The sequence below is a fragment of the Synchiropus splendidus genome, chromosome 1, assembly GCF_027744825.2.
Source record: "Synchiropus splendidus isolate RoL2022-P1 chromosome 1, RoL_Sspl_1.0, whole genome shotgun sequence".
NCBI lineage: Eukaryota > Metazoa > Chordata > Actinopteri > Syngnathiformes > Callionymidae > Synchiropus > Synchiropus splendidus.
In genome coordinates, this window is record NC_071334.1 from 19623976 (window position 1) to 19640051 (window position 16076).

The 16076-nt window shown below is 40.9% G+C and overlaps 3 protein-coding genes across 4 annotated transcripts; all 3 read left to right on the forward strand.

The window, feature by feature from the left end:
* The first annotated feature begins 295 nt into the window (after positions 1 to 295).
* On the forward strand, positions 296 to 3524 carry tmco1 (transmembrane and coiled-coil domains 1). The gene is made up of 7 exons (XM_053885287.1): positions 296 to 487; positions 1212 to 1289; positions 1372 to 1431; positions 1508 to 1554; positions 2114 to 2181; positions 2333 to 2477; positions 3087 to 3524. Exons 1-7 carry the CDS (start codon positions 418 to 420, stop codon positions 3183 to 3185), a joined length of 567 nt encoding a protein of 188 aa, XP_053741262.1. The 5' UTR covers positions 296 to 417; the 3' UTR covers positions 3186 to 3524.
* A 1707-nt stretch (positions 3525 to 5231) lies between these two features.
* Positions 5232 to 10033, forward strand: aldh9a1a.1 (aldehyde dehydrogenase 9 family, member A1a, tandem duplicate 1). The gene is made up of 12 exons (XM_053878452.1): positions 5232 to 5377; positions 5525 to 5685; positions 6619 to 6764; positions 7198 to 7327; positions 7415 to 7549; positions 7891 to 8087; positions 8545 to 8685; positions 8768 to 8956; positions 9147 to 9234; positions 9316 to 9457; positions 9613 to 9725; positions 9794 to 10033. Exons 2-12 carry the CDS (start codon positions 5544 to 5546, stop codon positions 9886 to 9888), a joined length of 1518 nt encoding a protein of 505 aa, XP_053734427.1. The 5' UTR covers positions 5232 to 5377; positions 5525 to 5543; the 3' UTR covers positions 9889 to 10033.
* Positions 10034 to 10430: 397 nt separating this feature from the next.
* med8 (mediator complex subunit 8) lies at positions 10431 to 15578 on the forward strand. 2 transcript variants are annotated; one of them, XM_053887173.1, is made up of 8 exons: positions 10437 to 10591; positions 10740 to 10782; positions 11033 to 11154; positions 11424 to 11568; positions 11640 to 11780; positions 13198 to 13285; positions 14234 to 14473; positions 14646 to 15575. In XM_053887173.1, exons 1-8 carry the CDS (start codon positions 10581 to 10583, stop codon positions 14714 to 14716), a joined length of 861 nt encoding a protein of 286 aa, XP_053743148.1. In that variant the 5' UTR covers positions 10437 to 10580; the 3' UTR covers positions 14717 to 15575. The 2 variants fall into 2 exon arrangements, with proteins under 2 accessions (XP_053743137.1, XP_053743148.1); XM_053887162.1 differs by lacking the exon at positions 10740 to 10782 and having other exon boundaries at positions 10431 to 10591; positions 14646 to 15578.
* The last annotated feature ends 498 nt before the right edge of the window (positions 15579 to 16076 follow it).

The window sequence follows — 16076 nt, forward strand, 5'->3', positions numbered from 1 at the left end:
ATCTACAATCACTTGTGTCTTGACTTGACATATATATATATATATATATATATATATATATATATATATATATATATATATATATATATATATATATATATATATATATATATAAAATACGGCAGCGAATAAACGTCAACTCCAGAAAAACTAATATTTAAAATTTAATAATGGCGTGAATACTACATTTTCAACTGCTTTGTTTTATTAATGTAACCATGACCGAAAGCATATCGGTATTATTTCGTCACCGGAGTAACAATCACATGAACCGGAAGTACCTTTCGCACATTTGACCCCTACACAAGTGCTGATGCGGCATAGCCACACACTCTTCACGGTCTTATGTGTTCTGAGCCTTTCACTCCGCATAAATACGTATTATAATTCATAATTCAATCGAGGACGTCCGCCGTCATGAGTACTATGTTTGCAGACACCATTCTCATCGTGTTCATCTCGGTGTGCACGGCGTTGTTAGCCGAAGGTAAGGGTTTAGTGTTACACGCTCTCTGTATTGGTGAAGTCAAAGTGTATGGTCATTTCGATTATTGATGATCGCATCAATTTTGAGGTGTCGTCAAGCATCACAGAACGCCGTATTCTGGCTTTATTTAATCGAAGAGTTTGTCTGGTAGCATGGATATTAGCCGAATTCGCTAACGCGTTCTGTAAATTTCAAAATAAGAGCATGTTGGTGAACTGAACCAACCCAGCGTGTGTAACTGACGTCCCAAGTTTAGAGGAAACAGTCAGATTTTGGAAAATGGCGAGTGGATTAGTTAGTCGTGAGACTAATTAAGTGCGCAATGACTAAATGTGGAAATTACTGCCCTAAAGCATATTACAGAAGATGCAAATAATTGTAATCATTTATTGATGAATGACAATGATGGTGATTCAGTGACTTCAATATAGTACGTTCAATTTAATGTCTGTCACCTCATTCAACAAAATAGTAACTTGTGCTGCCAGTTATTTGTTCCCTCTTATTTTCACCCTGTGTCGCAAATACCTTTGAACAGTTTAGTTTCCGCTAGATGTAACACTTGTCTAGGATGCTACATTAAGTTACATTCATGAATTGTGTGGCACTGAAAGAAAGACAATGGTTTCCATGTCAGGAAGTAAAAGAAAAGATGGGTGTTAACAAAAAAACAACAACAGTGTGGACTCGCATTATTCATTCATATAATGAATGTCCGCCACAGGAATCACCTGGGTGTTGGTGTACCGCACCGAGAAGTACAAGAGGCTAAAAGCTGAGGTTGAAAAACAAAGCAAGAAATGTAAGTCCTCTAAACTAACCGCTAATGTTTGATGGGTTATCTTCTATGTCACTTGATAACATTAACTCTTTATTGCTTGAAGTGGAAAAGAAGAAGGAAACAATCTCAGAATCTGCAGGACGTCAACAGAAGAAGAAAATCGGTTCGTAAGATCAGTAGATGTAGTGATGTACTCTTGGTGTCCTTTTGGCTGAATTGAAAGCTGTAATGTTTTACAGAGAGACAAGAAGAGAAGCTTAAGAACAACAACAGAGATCTGTCAATGGTAAGAACCTTTAAGTAACAATCCTCTAGGCCAGGGAGCCACATCCTACAAATGTGTAGGTATGGCAAACAAGGCAGTGAGGCTCACTTAAACATTATGTCACAACTTTGCGGCATGTGTAGTGGTTAAAGCACACCCTGCGTGTCACGGTCAAGGTTGCGAGTTCTTGTGCATTTATTTTTAAAATTAATTCATTTTACCGTAATCCTCTGAAATATCAAGCATAGATAGAAATTTGTGCACCATTGTATGTTTATTTTATTTATATGTTTTTTACATGGCTCATGCCACCAATCATCATCATCATCATTTGAAGAGTGGCATGAAAGTGGGCTAAGAGCCGCATGCAACTCGGGAGCCTCAGTTTGGCCAGGCCTGACATAAGGCTTTTGGACAAACAGATTTGTTTTTTGTTTCCAGCATGGCTCTTTGAACATTTTGCTTTCCCGAACCTGGTCCCGTCCCTTGTCCCTATTGACTTTCTTATCTGATGTGAAAATGTAATGACTGAATGTGAATAATTGGGAATGGGTAGTTACTGAAACCTTTTTTCTTGCAGGTTCGCATGAAGTCCATGTTTGCAATAGGCTTCTGCTTTACTGCGCTGATGGGAATGTTCAATTCTATGTGAGTGTTTAAATTTCTAAAGTAGATGCTATTAATTCTTAGTTTTTACTGGGGTTTGTGTACTGCTGTGTTACTACGAGGTTGAGGTTTATGTAGCATATTGTATGTAGTGTATATGTACACGCAGGTTAATATATATGTCTCCTTTCAGCTTTGACGGGCGAGTAGTGGCCAAGCTTCCGTTTGTGCCGCTCTCCTACATCCAGGGACTTTCACATCGCAACCTGCTGGGCGAGGACTACACGGACTGTTCCTTCATCTTCCTCTACATCCTCTGCACCATGTCCATCAGACAAGTAAGTGCACTACGTAGTCACGCAAACTGCTGTGAAAGCAAGACTGTGAAATCATGCCCTATGTTGCATACCGTGCATGAAGTTTGGACATAAGAAAGAAAATTGTAATCTACAACCACACACTACATTGATGACATATTTTATTTGTAGTTGGCAGCTTGGCTAGAAGATTCTTCACTCCTGGAAGTGCAGCATATGTGTTCCATTTCTCACCCTAACACTCCTTTTTAACCCTAACACTAGGTTTTGAGCATTCATGTGTTAGTGTAGTGTTTCCCAATTCTCCTAAGACCGAGGGCACTCGCTGTTGACCACATGAAATGATCCCTTCAAACTGAGGGAGCTCCGGAGCTGACTTGAAACAAACTTGCTCTCAAAACCAAGTGCACCTAGTGTTAAGTGCTAGTGCTAGGGGGAGAAATGGGACACAGCCTGTTGTTAGTTGAACTGAACTCACCATAAGTCATCACTTTTCTGCTAGTTGCCTTTGGTTTTAAGTCAATTATTTACAACAGTGTGGGAGGGTGAGTCTGTGTGAGCGCTGATATGTGACTTGGCCATGAATCTTTGTGATATTGATAAAATAAAAAAACAACCTTGTGACTGCAGAACATCCAGAAAATGTTGGGACTGGCACCATCCAGAGCTGCAACCAAACAGGCTGGTGGTTTCTTGGGTCCGCCCCCTCAAGCTGCTAAGTTCTCCTGAATTTTTTCATCATTATCATCTTCATCATCAAACTACAGTGAGGACGACTAGTGAAGAGCAAAGGAAGACGATGCTGCCGCTAGTATTTAGGTTTATTTATCTTCAGGATTTTCAAGTTCAGAAACCTGTGGTGATTTGTTTTAAATTAACTTTTTAGTTATAATTGAGACAAAGATTTGCTTTGTTTTTGTTTGATTTTAATTCAGCATCAAAGACTAATCATCTGTCAGTATTGTGTGTCAGCAATATTTTTTCCATTTGAATAAACGTTTTATACACTCATACTTTGCATTATTGTACTCATTAACTGCCCATTTATAATGCTATTTAGGTAGACGAGGGAAGATTGATTTCTGGTGTGATACCAGGTGGAACTTTGGCCACATTTTGGCAAGAAGTGAAGAAGACAAATATTAGAGAAGATTGCAGGCGGACCTCTCCTGACTGATGACCGTCTGATCAAGCTGTCTGTCATGAAGGATGTGGCTTCGCTTATGTCCTCTAGAACTAGTGGATAGTAGAACAAGGGAAGAAGGTTACCCTGGCTGATTTCCAATCCCTAAAGCACCTAAACCACCTACTGTATATCAGGACACCGCTGAGATGTCCACCAAGGTCAGGAAAGATACCAAGAACCTCTTTCCAACTGCTGCCCCCTGTAGACATGAGGGCTAAGAAGCAGTGATGATTTCATAACTTTCCCCATTTTCATGTGAAGTGACACTGGTAGGGAAAGGTAACAAATCTGTTTGAGGGAATTCAAAGAAGGTTTATTATGGTAATTTAACTCTGGTTACCTCAGCTACATGGCCTCTAAGAAAAAATGTCAAATCTATTTCATGTATTTGGCCTTCGGATGACCTAGATGTGCATCTTGTGACACATTTAAACACTTTTAGTTGGTGACTGATTTGTATATTTTATTTGAATATCCCCTGCAGGATTTATTGTCTTCATTGTTTTATCAATCAAAATATTTGGTAAAACTGTCACACTTTTGGACCCCAAAAAAGATTTGTGCTTTTTTTTGTTCTTTTGCTGACTCACCACGAACAATTCTGTGAGACACCAAACAAATTCCCAATAAAAATAAAAATTGAAGCTGAAACGCTTCCTTCTGTAGGTTTCTAGGTATCTGTATCTGGAGTTTGCTTCCTCTGCAGCTTTAATAGTCTGGTTCATTATTGTAATAACTTTATTAAATTAAAGAATGCCATTTAAGAGCCTACAAGATTAAATGTTTACTTTCTTGTGTCACATGACATTCATTTCATTTAAAAACCAAGTGCCGGCTTCACTGACTCTGACTGATTCTTCTGGACTCTTGGAAAGAATCCAGGACGAGGACTCTGAAATGGCAGGCCTGGCAACATAAAATAACCCATCTTAAAAAAGAAAGTTAACAGTTTAACTGACATATTTGGAATTTATCCTGGTTGTGTTTTTAATGAAAGCAGGATTGTGAATCATGTGATGCTTATTAAGATCAGCTGTTGATCGAGCTTATCCTCAACTTAATAACATTTTGAAACCGCATCTGTGTGAAAACAAACTGGTATTAGATGTTCGACTGTTCGCACTTATGCAACCGTTTAGTCTCCAAGTTATTGAACCAAAAGTGGGAGAGGCATTTGGGCTGCTCTCCAGCTCCCTGTGCTTCTGGTTTGTTTTGGGAAGAGAATAAATAATTGCATAACAGCTATCATTTAGAGCAGAACTAATTGTGAAACGCATGATGAAAAGACAAGTTCAAGGTTGTTGAAATGCTGGATTGAGACCTGGAGTAGAAGGAGAACAGCTCGCAGACGTGGATGGACTTCCTGCGCTCGCTCCCTCAGGAGATGTTGCTCTGCTCCACACATTCAGCCGCCTGTGTCACAGACAGAGAATGACCCTCCGTGACCCTCCTTCTGGATGTTACCAGTATGACGGTGTATTTACATGATGCATTCAATGACGCACTGACTAATACAATGCTGATGTATGTAGCAACCAATAAATGGACCAAAGCATACATTTCCGACCAATACCTACTGTGATTTTATTGTATTTTTTTACGGAAGGAGGCGTGACGTGATAAAGAGTGGGCATGTGGAGGTGTGTCCTCACTATTGTGACCCGTTCTTGGTCTGGGCTGGATCTTTAGCAGTGACCATCGAGCCAGCAGGACCGTGAACGTCACCGCGACACTGGTAAGAGGCGTTTTAAGAAACAAAAACAAGCACGTCAGTTAGCTTAACCACACGCTGGCTAACGACTAGCGCGCACTTGACAGCGTTTTGCAGCCCGGGACAAGCGCATCCTGTTGTTCAAAAAGTAATTAAAGCAAATCTCTGCAGGTATTAAAAAGACTCAAACATGTCTCAGTCTATCCTCGACACAATGGCCGCAGCATCGACGGGCACAGTGGTGGTCACCGACGCGCTGAACTTCTGGGGCGGAAAGCGAGTGAAGTCGAGTCACAACAAGAACGCCGAGCCTGTGTTCGAGCCTGCTACTGGTATATTTTGGACTCTCTTTTTGACTTTGCAGATGCATTCTGTGGCAGTGATTGACGCGATTGCATGAAATTTAACTCCGTAACAGCGACCGAGTGGGTGTGTTACGTAACCTGAGTTTGATAGCAGCACTATTCTAGAAATTAGATGAGAAAATTGCTGTTGCGCATTTATTTCATATACTTTGAGCAACAATGTCTTGTTCCAGTTATGCCTCCTGATAGATTGCCATAATAACCACTGTTTATGGTAATGGAAAGAATGGATTTCAATAGTTCGTGAGCTGAATTAAAGTCTGTCAGATTTTCTTCATTCGTACTTAAATATGAGGGAAATTATTTTGACTACAGTTGTAGGTATCTCCTACAAATGTTGGTCGTAGCAATATGATTCACAAGGAAAGCTCGATCATCATCCATGCTTGCAACACGCGAGCAGATAGGAGGAGGCTGCATGTGACATTCAAGTAGCTTTTAAAAATAGCATCGGTAGGTGGCGACACACATTCATCTTCAGGACATTTTTGAGGCACAATGCATTTCGCTATTTAGGTAGTACAGACAAATAAAAATGTGTGGAAACATACATTTTGTGATTTGAAATACGTTGTAGTTCAATTGCTATTAAATCACTTAGAATAAAGTAATTTTACAGTTACGCTAATATGAATCAAACATGTTATAAAGACTGTGAATGTGGTTGTGTGTTTGGTGACCAGTCCAGCATGTCTCAGGCTTTTAGTGCCGAGCAAATGTCAAAGGTTACTGACCCCTGACCCTAAGTAGTGGAGCGACAAATTAATGATTGTATCATAAGTAAATGCATTTCCTTAGATACATGCATGTTTCATATTTCACTGTTTGTTTGTTATCAATTTTGAATTGGTGCTCTTCGTTCCCCTTTTCACTGCGCCCATTGCTGTTGTCTTCTGGCAGGTCGGGTTTTATGTCAGATGGTTCCATGTGTTGAGGAGGAGGTGAACGAAGCCATAGAGAGTGCCCACACTGCCTACTTGAAATGGGGCAAGATGGCAGGCTTGGAGCGGGCCAGAGTACTGCTGGAAGCAGCCCGGATAATTAGGGTAAGGCATTCCAACTAACTTAACCGCCAGTAAGGCAGGCGTTATTCATTACACATTGTCACCTGCTCCACGCCCTCCTGACCTGCACCAGCCCCAAATATTGACATGGCTTAGTCTGCAGTTGCACAATGAATTGTTGTCTTTGTGTTGTGTAATGACATCTGACCTCTTTTCATTGGTCTAAGTCAAGAGCAGAATGAAGTGAAAACACTAGTAGGAGGTCATTTTAAGACTTATAGTATTGTTAATTACTTCAGATAAGAACCCTTAAAAGACTTCAGCATTCAGTGTTTTACTACCTGTTGACCTTTTGAAGGTGAAGCTGACATCAGCTGGTGAGAGATGTGGAGAACATCTTTAAACATGTGTGTCACAGAGTCAAGTGGCCTTTTTAGAATTCACTTATGATTTTAAAAGTTATGTTTATTAACAGGAAAGAAGGGACCAGATTGCAAAGCTGGAGGTGATCAACAATGGAAAGTCCATCACTGAGGCTTCAGCAGACATTGATTTTGCCTGGCAGTGCCTGGAGTACTATGCAGGACTGGCTGGAACTCTTGCAGGTCTGATTTGGTTGTTTTTCATGCAGATTTCTGATTTACTAGGTTTGCTCTTTGTTAAAGTGGTGTTATCTACGTATGTATTTGCAGGCCAACATATCCAACTTCCCGGTGGTACATTTGCGTACACCAGGAGGGAGCCACTTGGGGTGTGTGTGGGAATCGGAGCCTGGAATTATCCCTTTGGTATTGCAGCATGGAAGTCTGCTCCAGCACTGGCTTGTGGTGAGGTTTTACACTTTTACCATAAACTTTTTCATACCTTCTCTAGAGAAAGTCACAAGAACTATAAAACCACTAAGAGCACAGAATTCTTCAAGCTGCTCATCTCCACCTATTATATAATTTTCTCTGAGTGATAGTTAACAGCGTGCTCTATTTATAGCTCTATCTGATAGGCCTTTGATCTCCAGTGGGATTGCTTGTTGCAGAATGCGAGGAACAAAGGCTGCTTTCAAGCGGTGCTTAAACAGTTGACAAGCCTCGAGCAGACTGCTGTGGCAACTCTAAAGCATGTTGGACGAAAACAACACATTTCTTTTTCAATTCTTAATTTTGTACATCAGGTAACGCCATGGTGTTTAAGCCCTCCCCAATGACCCCGGTGACGGCGGTCCTGCTGGCTGAGATCTACAAGGAGGCTGGGGCCCCCGATGGGCTCTTTTGTGTGGTGCAAGGTGGCGCCGAGACTGGATCCCTGCTATGTTATCACCCCAAGGTTGCCAAAGTTTCATTCACTGGCAGCGTTCCAACTGGCAAAAAGGTACTTTGCTGTTGCTCTTAAATTACACAATTGGTTATTTTAACTATCACAACATATTATTCAAGTGATGGTTTCATCGTTGGCTGCTCTTTAGGTGTTAGGTCGACCAATGCAGCAACGCAAAGTGTTTGTGTGACATCCAAATATGTCCATGCTCATGACTTAGCTCATCTAAAGTTGGAATTCTTGATCCAATGAGTGGTCAAATGTGAATATAAATCATAATGTCAAGTCTACTTCATATCTGTGTTGTAATCCACAATAGTTATTCTTTAAATAATAATAATTTAGAAAGCAATTGTAATTTGCAGTTACAGTATATCTCCTAGTGTTTTCCATCGCAACAAGTCAGCCTCCTTCACCTCAACCCACCATCCTTTGTCACACCCATCCTAAAAAAACCTCAATGATTGTCTTCAATTCCTCCTTTTTTTACTGACACTGTTTTCCTTTATAGGTGATGGAAATGTCTGCCAAGTCTGTGAAGCAGGTGACTCTGGAACTGGGTGGAAAGTCTCCCCTGATCATATTTAAGGACTGTGAGCTGGAAAATGCAGTGAAGGGAGCCCTCATGGCCAACTTCCTCACACAGGGCCAGGTCCGTGTTCTAAGGCTCCCATTGGAACAGTCAAATTGTTGTGTGCCTGACTCGTCTAAAGTGTCTGTTGGCTTTGCTTCAGGTGTGCTGCAATGGCACCAGGGTATATGTCGAGAGAGAGATAATGCCCAAGTTCCTGGAAGAAGTGGTGAAGAGGACTAAAGCCATCCCTGTGGGAGACCCTCTTCTGGAGGGGACTAGAATGGGTGCACTGATCAGCAAACCCCAGCTGGAAAAAGTGCTGGGGTACGTGGAGCAAGCCAAGAAAGAGGTAAGATAAGAAACGGATAAAACCTTTGCTCAAGATGGTGGGCTTGAGGGCCAGTGTGATGGTTAGCTGTATTTGTTGTCCTTATCCTTACCTTTGTTCATTTGTTGTGTAAGACGTGTTGCCTCCTTCACTTATATATTACTACATACTTTATGTTAGTAAATATTTAACTCTTGCTTGCCACCTGTAGGGAGCCAAAGTTCTGTGTGGGGGACAGCCTTTGGTCCCAAGTGATCCCAAACTGAAAGACGGCTACTTCATGTCCCCCTGTGTGCTGGGTAGGATTCCTTATGCTGCCTTGTGTTTAGTCATTAGTTCTGAACTCGCGCTCGTCTCACCACTTTTGCTTTCCGTCACAGACAACTGCAGAGATGACATGACCTGTGTGAAGGAGGAGATCTTTGGCCCAGTCATGTCTGTGTTACCCTTTGACACAGAAGAAGAAGTTCTCCGCCGGGCCAATGATACAACTTACGGTTTGGCCTCTGGAGTTTTCACCAGGTCAGCAGAGCACTGAAGCTTCAATGGCAGTTTCCACTCACAGACAACAAGATTATTACACCGAAGCGGCCGGTTCAGTGCTTCTTCTTAACAGTCAATGAACAAATGTTATGTGTTGGTGGAGTTATGGAAAACACACCTCTCTGTACTTCCAGGGACATCGCAAGAGCTCATCGTGTCGCTGCGGACCTGGAGGCAGGTACCTGCTACATCAACAACTACAATATTGGTCCAGTGGAGCTCCCGTTTGGTGGCTACAAGATGTCTGGTAAGTGATTCTGTTGGAGAAGGGGGTGCGTTCCGCAGGATTTCATGGTCTCCTCTGTGCCCTCACAGGTTTTGGTCGTGAGAATGGCCAGGTGACAATTGAATACTTCTCCCAGCTGAAGACAGTTGTCGTGGAAATGGGAGATGTGGAGAGCCTCTTCTAAAGTGTTATGGCCGCACCATTTCAATTTAATTCTGAGTGCCTTTCTGCTAACAACATGAGTCACAGCAAACTAACAAATGCTAAACTGAAACCTCTATGCAAAATCTGTGAAGCTGCAGTTTCAATCAATAAATATAGCAAATGTTGCTGTTGATGTCCTTTGTCATTTGTGCCTTAAAGTCAAAGCTATAGCTTTTCCTCTTTATATTTGTTCACGTGAAAATAAACCTGTCTCATGTCACTGGGGAGACTGTGGGCATCATCAAGCTGAGGAAGGAGACTCCATGCTTAGCCTCTCACAGGTCAGTCTGATGAGCAAAGAAACATAGAATCACCTCTAAATGAATTGAAGCCCATATGCACAGATGTATCTGGACTGTTTCCTGAGTCAACTCATCCAGTAATTTTTTTACATTTGCAATAAATTGCTGGATGTTTTCAGCAGAATTTAGATTTCAGAGGACTCAGATGGGGGGCGCTATACAGTACATAGAGCCGTACACGCAACTCAGAACTACTTCATAATATAAAGGTTTGTGTTTTCTGCTTTATGAGCCCGCGTTCGTGACCGTGTATTATATTTTCTTCTTAATCCAGTGACGCATGGGAAATGGATGTGTAGACGGAGGAGGGAGTGTGGTCAGAAACAAGTTTCACCCAAAATGAATATCATTATTGAGGATTATTTCGAGGATGGCCCAGAAGTAGGTTGAGTCCGTTTTGTTTTGTTAATGATTATATTTTTTACTTTTAAATATTACATTATTACATTTCTTCATAAGAAACATTCGACCACACCATAAGCTATGTGCTTTTACTTTGAAAATATCTGATTTTGACGCATTTCCGTAGGTCGGCTTGTGTCGTCTTGCTAGCGCATCGAAAAAAGATGCAGGTATTGTATCCTGAACAACGTTTTATCTGTATTGATTCGTGATCGGTTTCCAGTGGTGTGTGTTGGGCTATGTACATATAGATGTATCGTAAACACTGCTCTGTGTTTGCCTTTAAACTTGCCACTCATGTCGCAAGGCTAAGCTAACAACAATGACTGTTATCGCCAGCGCTTTGATGACCATCATGTTTTGTGACTTAGTCGCGAGTGTTTTCACACGTTATGTGCATTTTTACTTTTCTTTCCTCAGCAAAGAGAGGAGAAGCAGCTGGATGCGTCAGTGGAATCTCTTATTTCCCGAGTGGCTCACGTCAAAAACGCTCTTCTGAGTTTCATTTTCAAGCTTGAGAATGAGTACGAGAGGTTAACATGGTTAGTTCCAGCCATCAGTTTCATCTCCTATTTTCCGTAAATCTGGTGACTACGTGCATTTAATACGTTACTTTCATAGCGAAAGTTGTTATTAGAAACGTGTTATATTCAATGGAATGTCATTGTGTAATTTTAATGCAATATTTAAGTCAACGTGGACTGAAAAGTGCGTGTAATTTAGTCAGGAAGCTCAAATGAAAATCAAAATATGTGACACATAATTCAATAGACTTTTGGATGCCACAAACAATTTATTTGTTTTCTTTCAGGCCTTCTGTTTTGGACAGCTTTGCACTTCTCTCTGGGCAGCTAAATACCATTAATAAGCTATTAAAGAATGAGAAGACGCCGTCTTTTCGTAACCAGGTCATCATTCCGTTACTCCTGTCTCAAGACCGAGACGAGGATTTAGCGGTGAGCACTGTTTTGCTTTCTCTGAACCCATGGAGGTGTGCGGCTCCACTGATATTATTCCTTCTCGGTAGAAACTCACAGAGAAGCGGGTCCCTGTGTTCAGCCATGAGATTGTTCCAGACTACTTGAGGACCAAACCTGATCCAGAGGTGGAGGAGCAGGAGAAACAGCTGAGTGCAGAAGCAGCTCGGATTGGTCCTGATGTTGCACAAGTGAGTGGCTGTCAAGAACTGTAGGACTAATAAAAGCCATCAAATCTAATCTTGAAGTAACGTGAAGCAATACTGTGTATTCATCGATTAATCCTATAATATTCCCATGCCTTTTTCATTCAAAATCTTTTTTTAAATAAATCTAAAATATATTCATAAATCATTTGGGTTTATTTTTTTAACCTTTATTTTACCAGGGAGATTAAGAACCTTTTTTTTCAAGTGAGCCCTGGACAAGAGGCAGCGAAACATATTTATATCACAAAATGACAGACAAAAATCAGTTAAAGGAGGCCCTCGCAAGTGCTCTCAGTCTGGGTTTTAAAGTCCTTCACCGTTAATGTTAATGTTAATTTCCAGTCCTTTTGCAGCCTATTCCATGTACTAGGGGCAAAGTACACCAAAGCCCTCTGTCCCAGTTCAGTGTGGGCAAAAGGAACAGACTGATCATTTATCTATCAGTAGGTGTGATCGCCTTTGTTTTCTATATTAACATGTGAATCACTCACTTAGGGATGTAATGGTTACCGGCTAAAATTGTTAACCATAGAGAAGTCCCCGATGGTTAGTAGTGCCATCAGATGTGTATTTACCGTGATACTTCTCATTGCCTTAGAAAGCCGGAACTAATTTATTTTGTGAATTCATCGCGGTCTGTCCTGCAGGTGTCCTTCCACACTGCAAGCAGCTGCAGGTTGAGCTCCTCAAACGGCATCTGTGTTATTAAATCACAACAGTTGGTCCTTCCATTTTGGATTGAAGTGGGGCTTGATGTGGACTGGCTTTTATATAATATATTATTATATCAATATAATATACATGTTGATAAATCCAACATTCAATACAACATTTTATTTGCAGAACCACCAGAACTTTATTTTGAAGCAGGGAATAGTCTATTCGTGTGCTTCATTTCATTTGTCAGCGTACATTTTTTTTCTGCGAAATAGAACACCCGAAATGTTTTTAAGTACTTTTTGAGCATATGACTGCAATGCATTACCATACAAACATGAAATACCGTTACATCCCTACAATCGCTACAGTATCGAGTTCTAATATTCCTAGTGCATATGAACATGATTACGATTTCAAATGAAGGAAGAGATCATATTCTAGTTCCTACAGGACCACACGTACTTCAGCCTTGTCAGCGCTACCACGATCCTGCCAACAGTCAACAGTATGAAAAGTGTGGATTGTACAATTGTCGCCACTTCAGACTAAACTAGCTCAAGTCACAGTCAGAAAAAATAGTCTCATGTGTAGTTGCTTTGTGTGTGTTATTAGTTGTTATATCATTATTTTTGTCTATATACTCAAGTGTTAAAGTTCAATTTGAGACCATCTTGTTCACATGGACTGGCAATGTTTCCTCCTGGCCACCAAGACAACCTTGTACTCATGTTTCCAACAGAAACAGATCCAGACGTTGAACAAGTTGTGCTCCAATCTGTTGGAAAAGCTGAACAATCCTCGCGACGACAGAGATGCAGAAAGTGCAGGTATGACTTTTTTTTTTTTCAAAGTGTAGAATTGTGCCAATAATAATGTATTTTAGGTGTAAATGTTTCTTTGAGATTATTATTGATTAATGAGATTATTTAAAAAGTAACACCACTTCACAGATGGTTCACAAAACTCCAACTACTCAGGAGGTTATAATTTTTTTGGTATAACTAATGTATAATGACAGGGGAGAACAACCCCAGCCTTTTGTGCTTAATTGTTCCTATATATATATGTATATATATATTAGAGAACACACACACACACACACACACATTTCTCTTCGGAGATTAATAATAATGATTAATAAAATAAATAATAAGTATTTATCTAGCTATCTATCACACACACACATATATATGAATAGATATAGATACGATATAGAAGAAAATGCCTAATTTTATACGTATTTGTAAATATTTACTTAATTGATATAATATTTGCTAGATACTTTTATCCAAATTAGTCACCTCAGTATAATTTTTTGTAAAAATAATTTATGTTATGTTATGTCAAGGTATGATTTGTTTGCACCTCCACTCCAGTAAGTGGTGCTGAAGAGCTACTCAGCTCTATGTCACTTCCAGTAGAGGCTGGCCGCGTGACAGGTAGCATGTATGGTTAACAATTTAAAGATGCTTAGTAGCATTATAGCGTCCTTCTGGTGCCATAAACAACGAGTTAGCGTGGTGTTGGTGTGCTGTTGACGGAAAGCTGGAATAACATATTTTTTTCAACACTGGCTTAATGTCACACAAGTTTAAATGACAAACTTGAGGCACTTTGTTTTCCAATTAATTGTGTGTATGTAGTACTGCATTCATTCAAATATTTTGAATCGTCTGAAGTTACAGACCATAAGTGACTTAATTCAATGTACACACACTCGGCAGTACAGTGTACATACCATGCAACAACAGGATCGGCGTTGTTATGTTTTTCAGCATTACGACAGAACAAACCTTCTTTCAACCCTGCGGACACCATTGCACTGGTTGGTGCAGTTGCTTTTGGGAAGGGGCTCTCCAAATGTAGACCTCCTGGTCCCGTCGCTCCAGGGCATCCGGGTCAAGGTTCCATGATAAATGGAGGTCCAACATTACAGCAGGTCACCACGGGGGGAGGACCAAGCCAGCAAGGAGGAATTGGGGGGCCGGTGGCACCACAACAGCAAGGACAACCAGGTAGGAGACTAAAGAAACCCAACTTTTACTGCAGCAGTGCAAGTTCCAACTGCAATATCATTTGTTTCGGGCTGCATTCAAATTACAGTTTTTGTTAAACTAATATGCTTGTCAATATTCTTAATACTTGCGTCTTCATTATTTTGTTTTGTCATGTGACTTTTCTGCACAGGAAAAATGCCCAGCAGCATCAAAACCAACATCAAGTCTGCCTCTGGCTCCATGCACCCCTACAACAGATGATCTCCCGTTTGACATGTGACCCGAATGCACCCACTGACCCGCAGCGCCACCAGTGCCGCTGTGAAGATGACGCCTGTTTTTCTACCACAGCTGAACCACGAGGTGACAGTGTGAGATATTGTATCACTAGGAAATGTTTGCTTATACCACAGTTACGGGTGAATAAAGTTGTTGGGCAGTGTTGATTTTTTTTTTTGCTGGAATTCTTCAAAATAACAGTTTTAATAATTACCCCATGACTGCTTTGTCATGTCTGTTGTGTTGTCACAAACGCGTTGACATGAGACAGTCAAAAGACCCACCTGGTCCAGGAGACGTCTTCATATCTGTTTCCTGATTCTCTTTGCACATTTGGCCGCAGCAGCAAAGGTGAGAGTAATGAGTGTGGACGGAACTCTGTGTGGCCTGATAATGTCACAGTGTTTAAGAGGGGAAATAAGGAAGTATGAGTGCTGACGTGTGAGGGGGCCCCTCTCGCTCTCACCATGCTGGCTTTCTGTCCACTCCAATCCCTGTGACCGCTCTCCTGTCACAGCGTGGCGGCCCGTGGCTGACCTACATACACCCTCTGTCCCCAAACAGGCAGACGTCGCGCTGTGTCAGCCGCCGTGCTCAGACGCTCTGCTGAGACAGCTCAAAGCTGCACAAGGTCACGGTGACATCAACAGATGAGCTCGGAAATTACCAAACAAAGAGCCAACAGGAAACATCCAGGAAGATGACAGACAGCGTGAGCCGCTGTCTCACTGCTGTGTGACTGCACCTTCTCTTTTTTACTTTCTTCCCGCTCACTTCTAGCAAGCTTTCGCCGCAAAATTTAAATAGAGTCAATCGCATCATCTTTCTTCTCTCCGTCTCTTATATTCAAATCAAAAGTATTTGTATACTTAAATAGAGTCAATAAAAGAATGTAAATGATACTAAATGGTGAATTAACTTTCACAAAAAAAGACAACATGCATTGCACTATTTCAATGCAAAGTCTGCAAACATTAAACTACAAACATGCAATTACATTCGTTGTTATCTTATTTTTCAATTTTGTTTACATATACTAGAGTAATTATTCATTTATTCATTCTACATAAATAATGTGTCTCCTCTCCTTGTAACACAAACAATTCACTTATTGCTAAGTCAAAGTACTAAAAGGCTAATATAGATAATATAGTTAGCATCAGAAATTTTGTTTGTTGCCATTTTGTCTATCTCGGTGTAGTGAATGTGTCTCGTAACAAAGAAGCCGCCACATGGGGGCAGTAGAGTGTCGCGTACTTCTTCTTAGGCGGTCGTTTCTCCTCTCTCGTTCTCATTTAATCCTAAAATGGTTTTTGTACCTAAACTTCAGTTTGTATAAGGC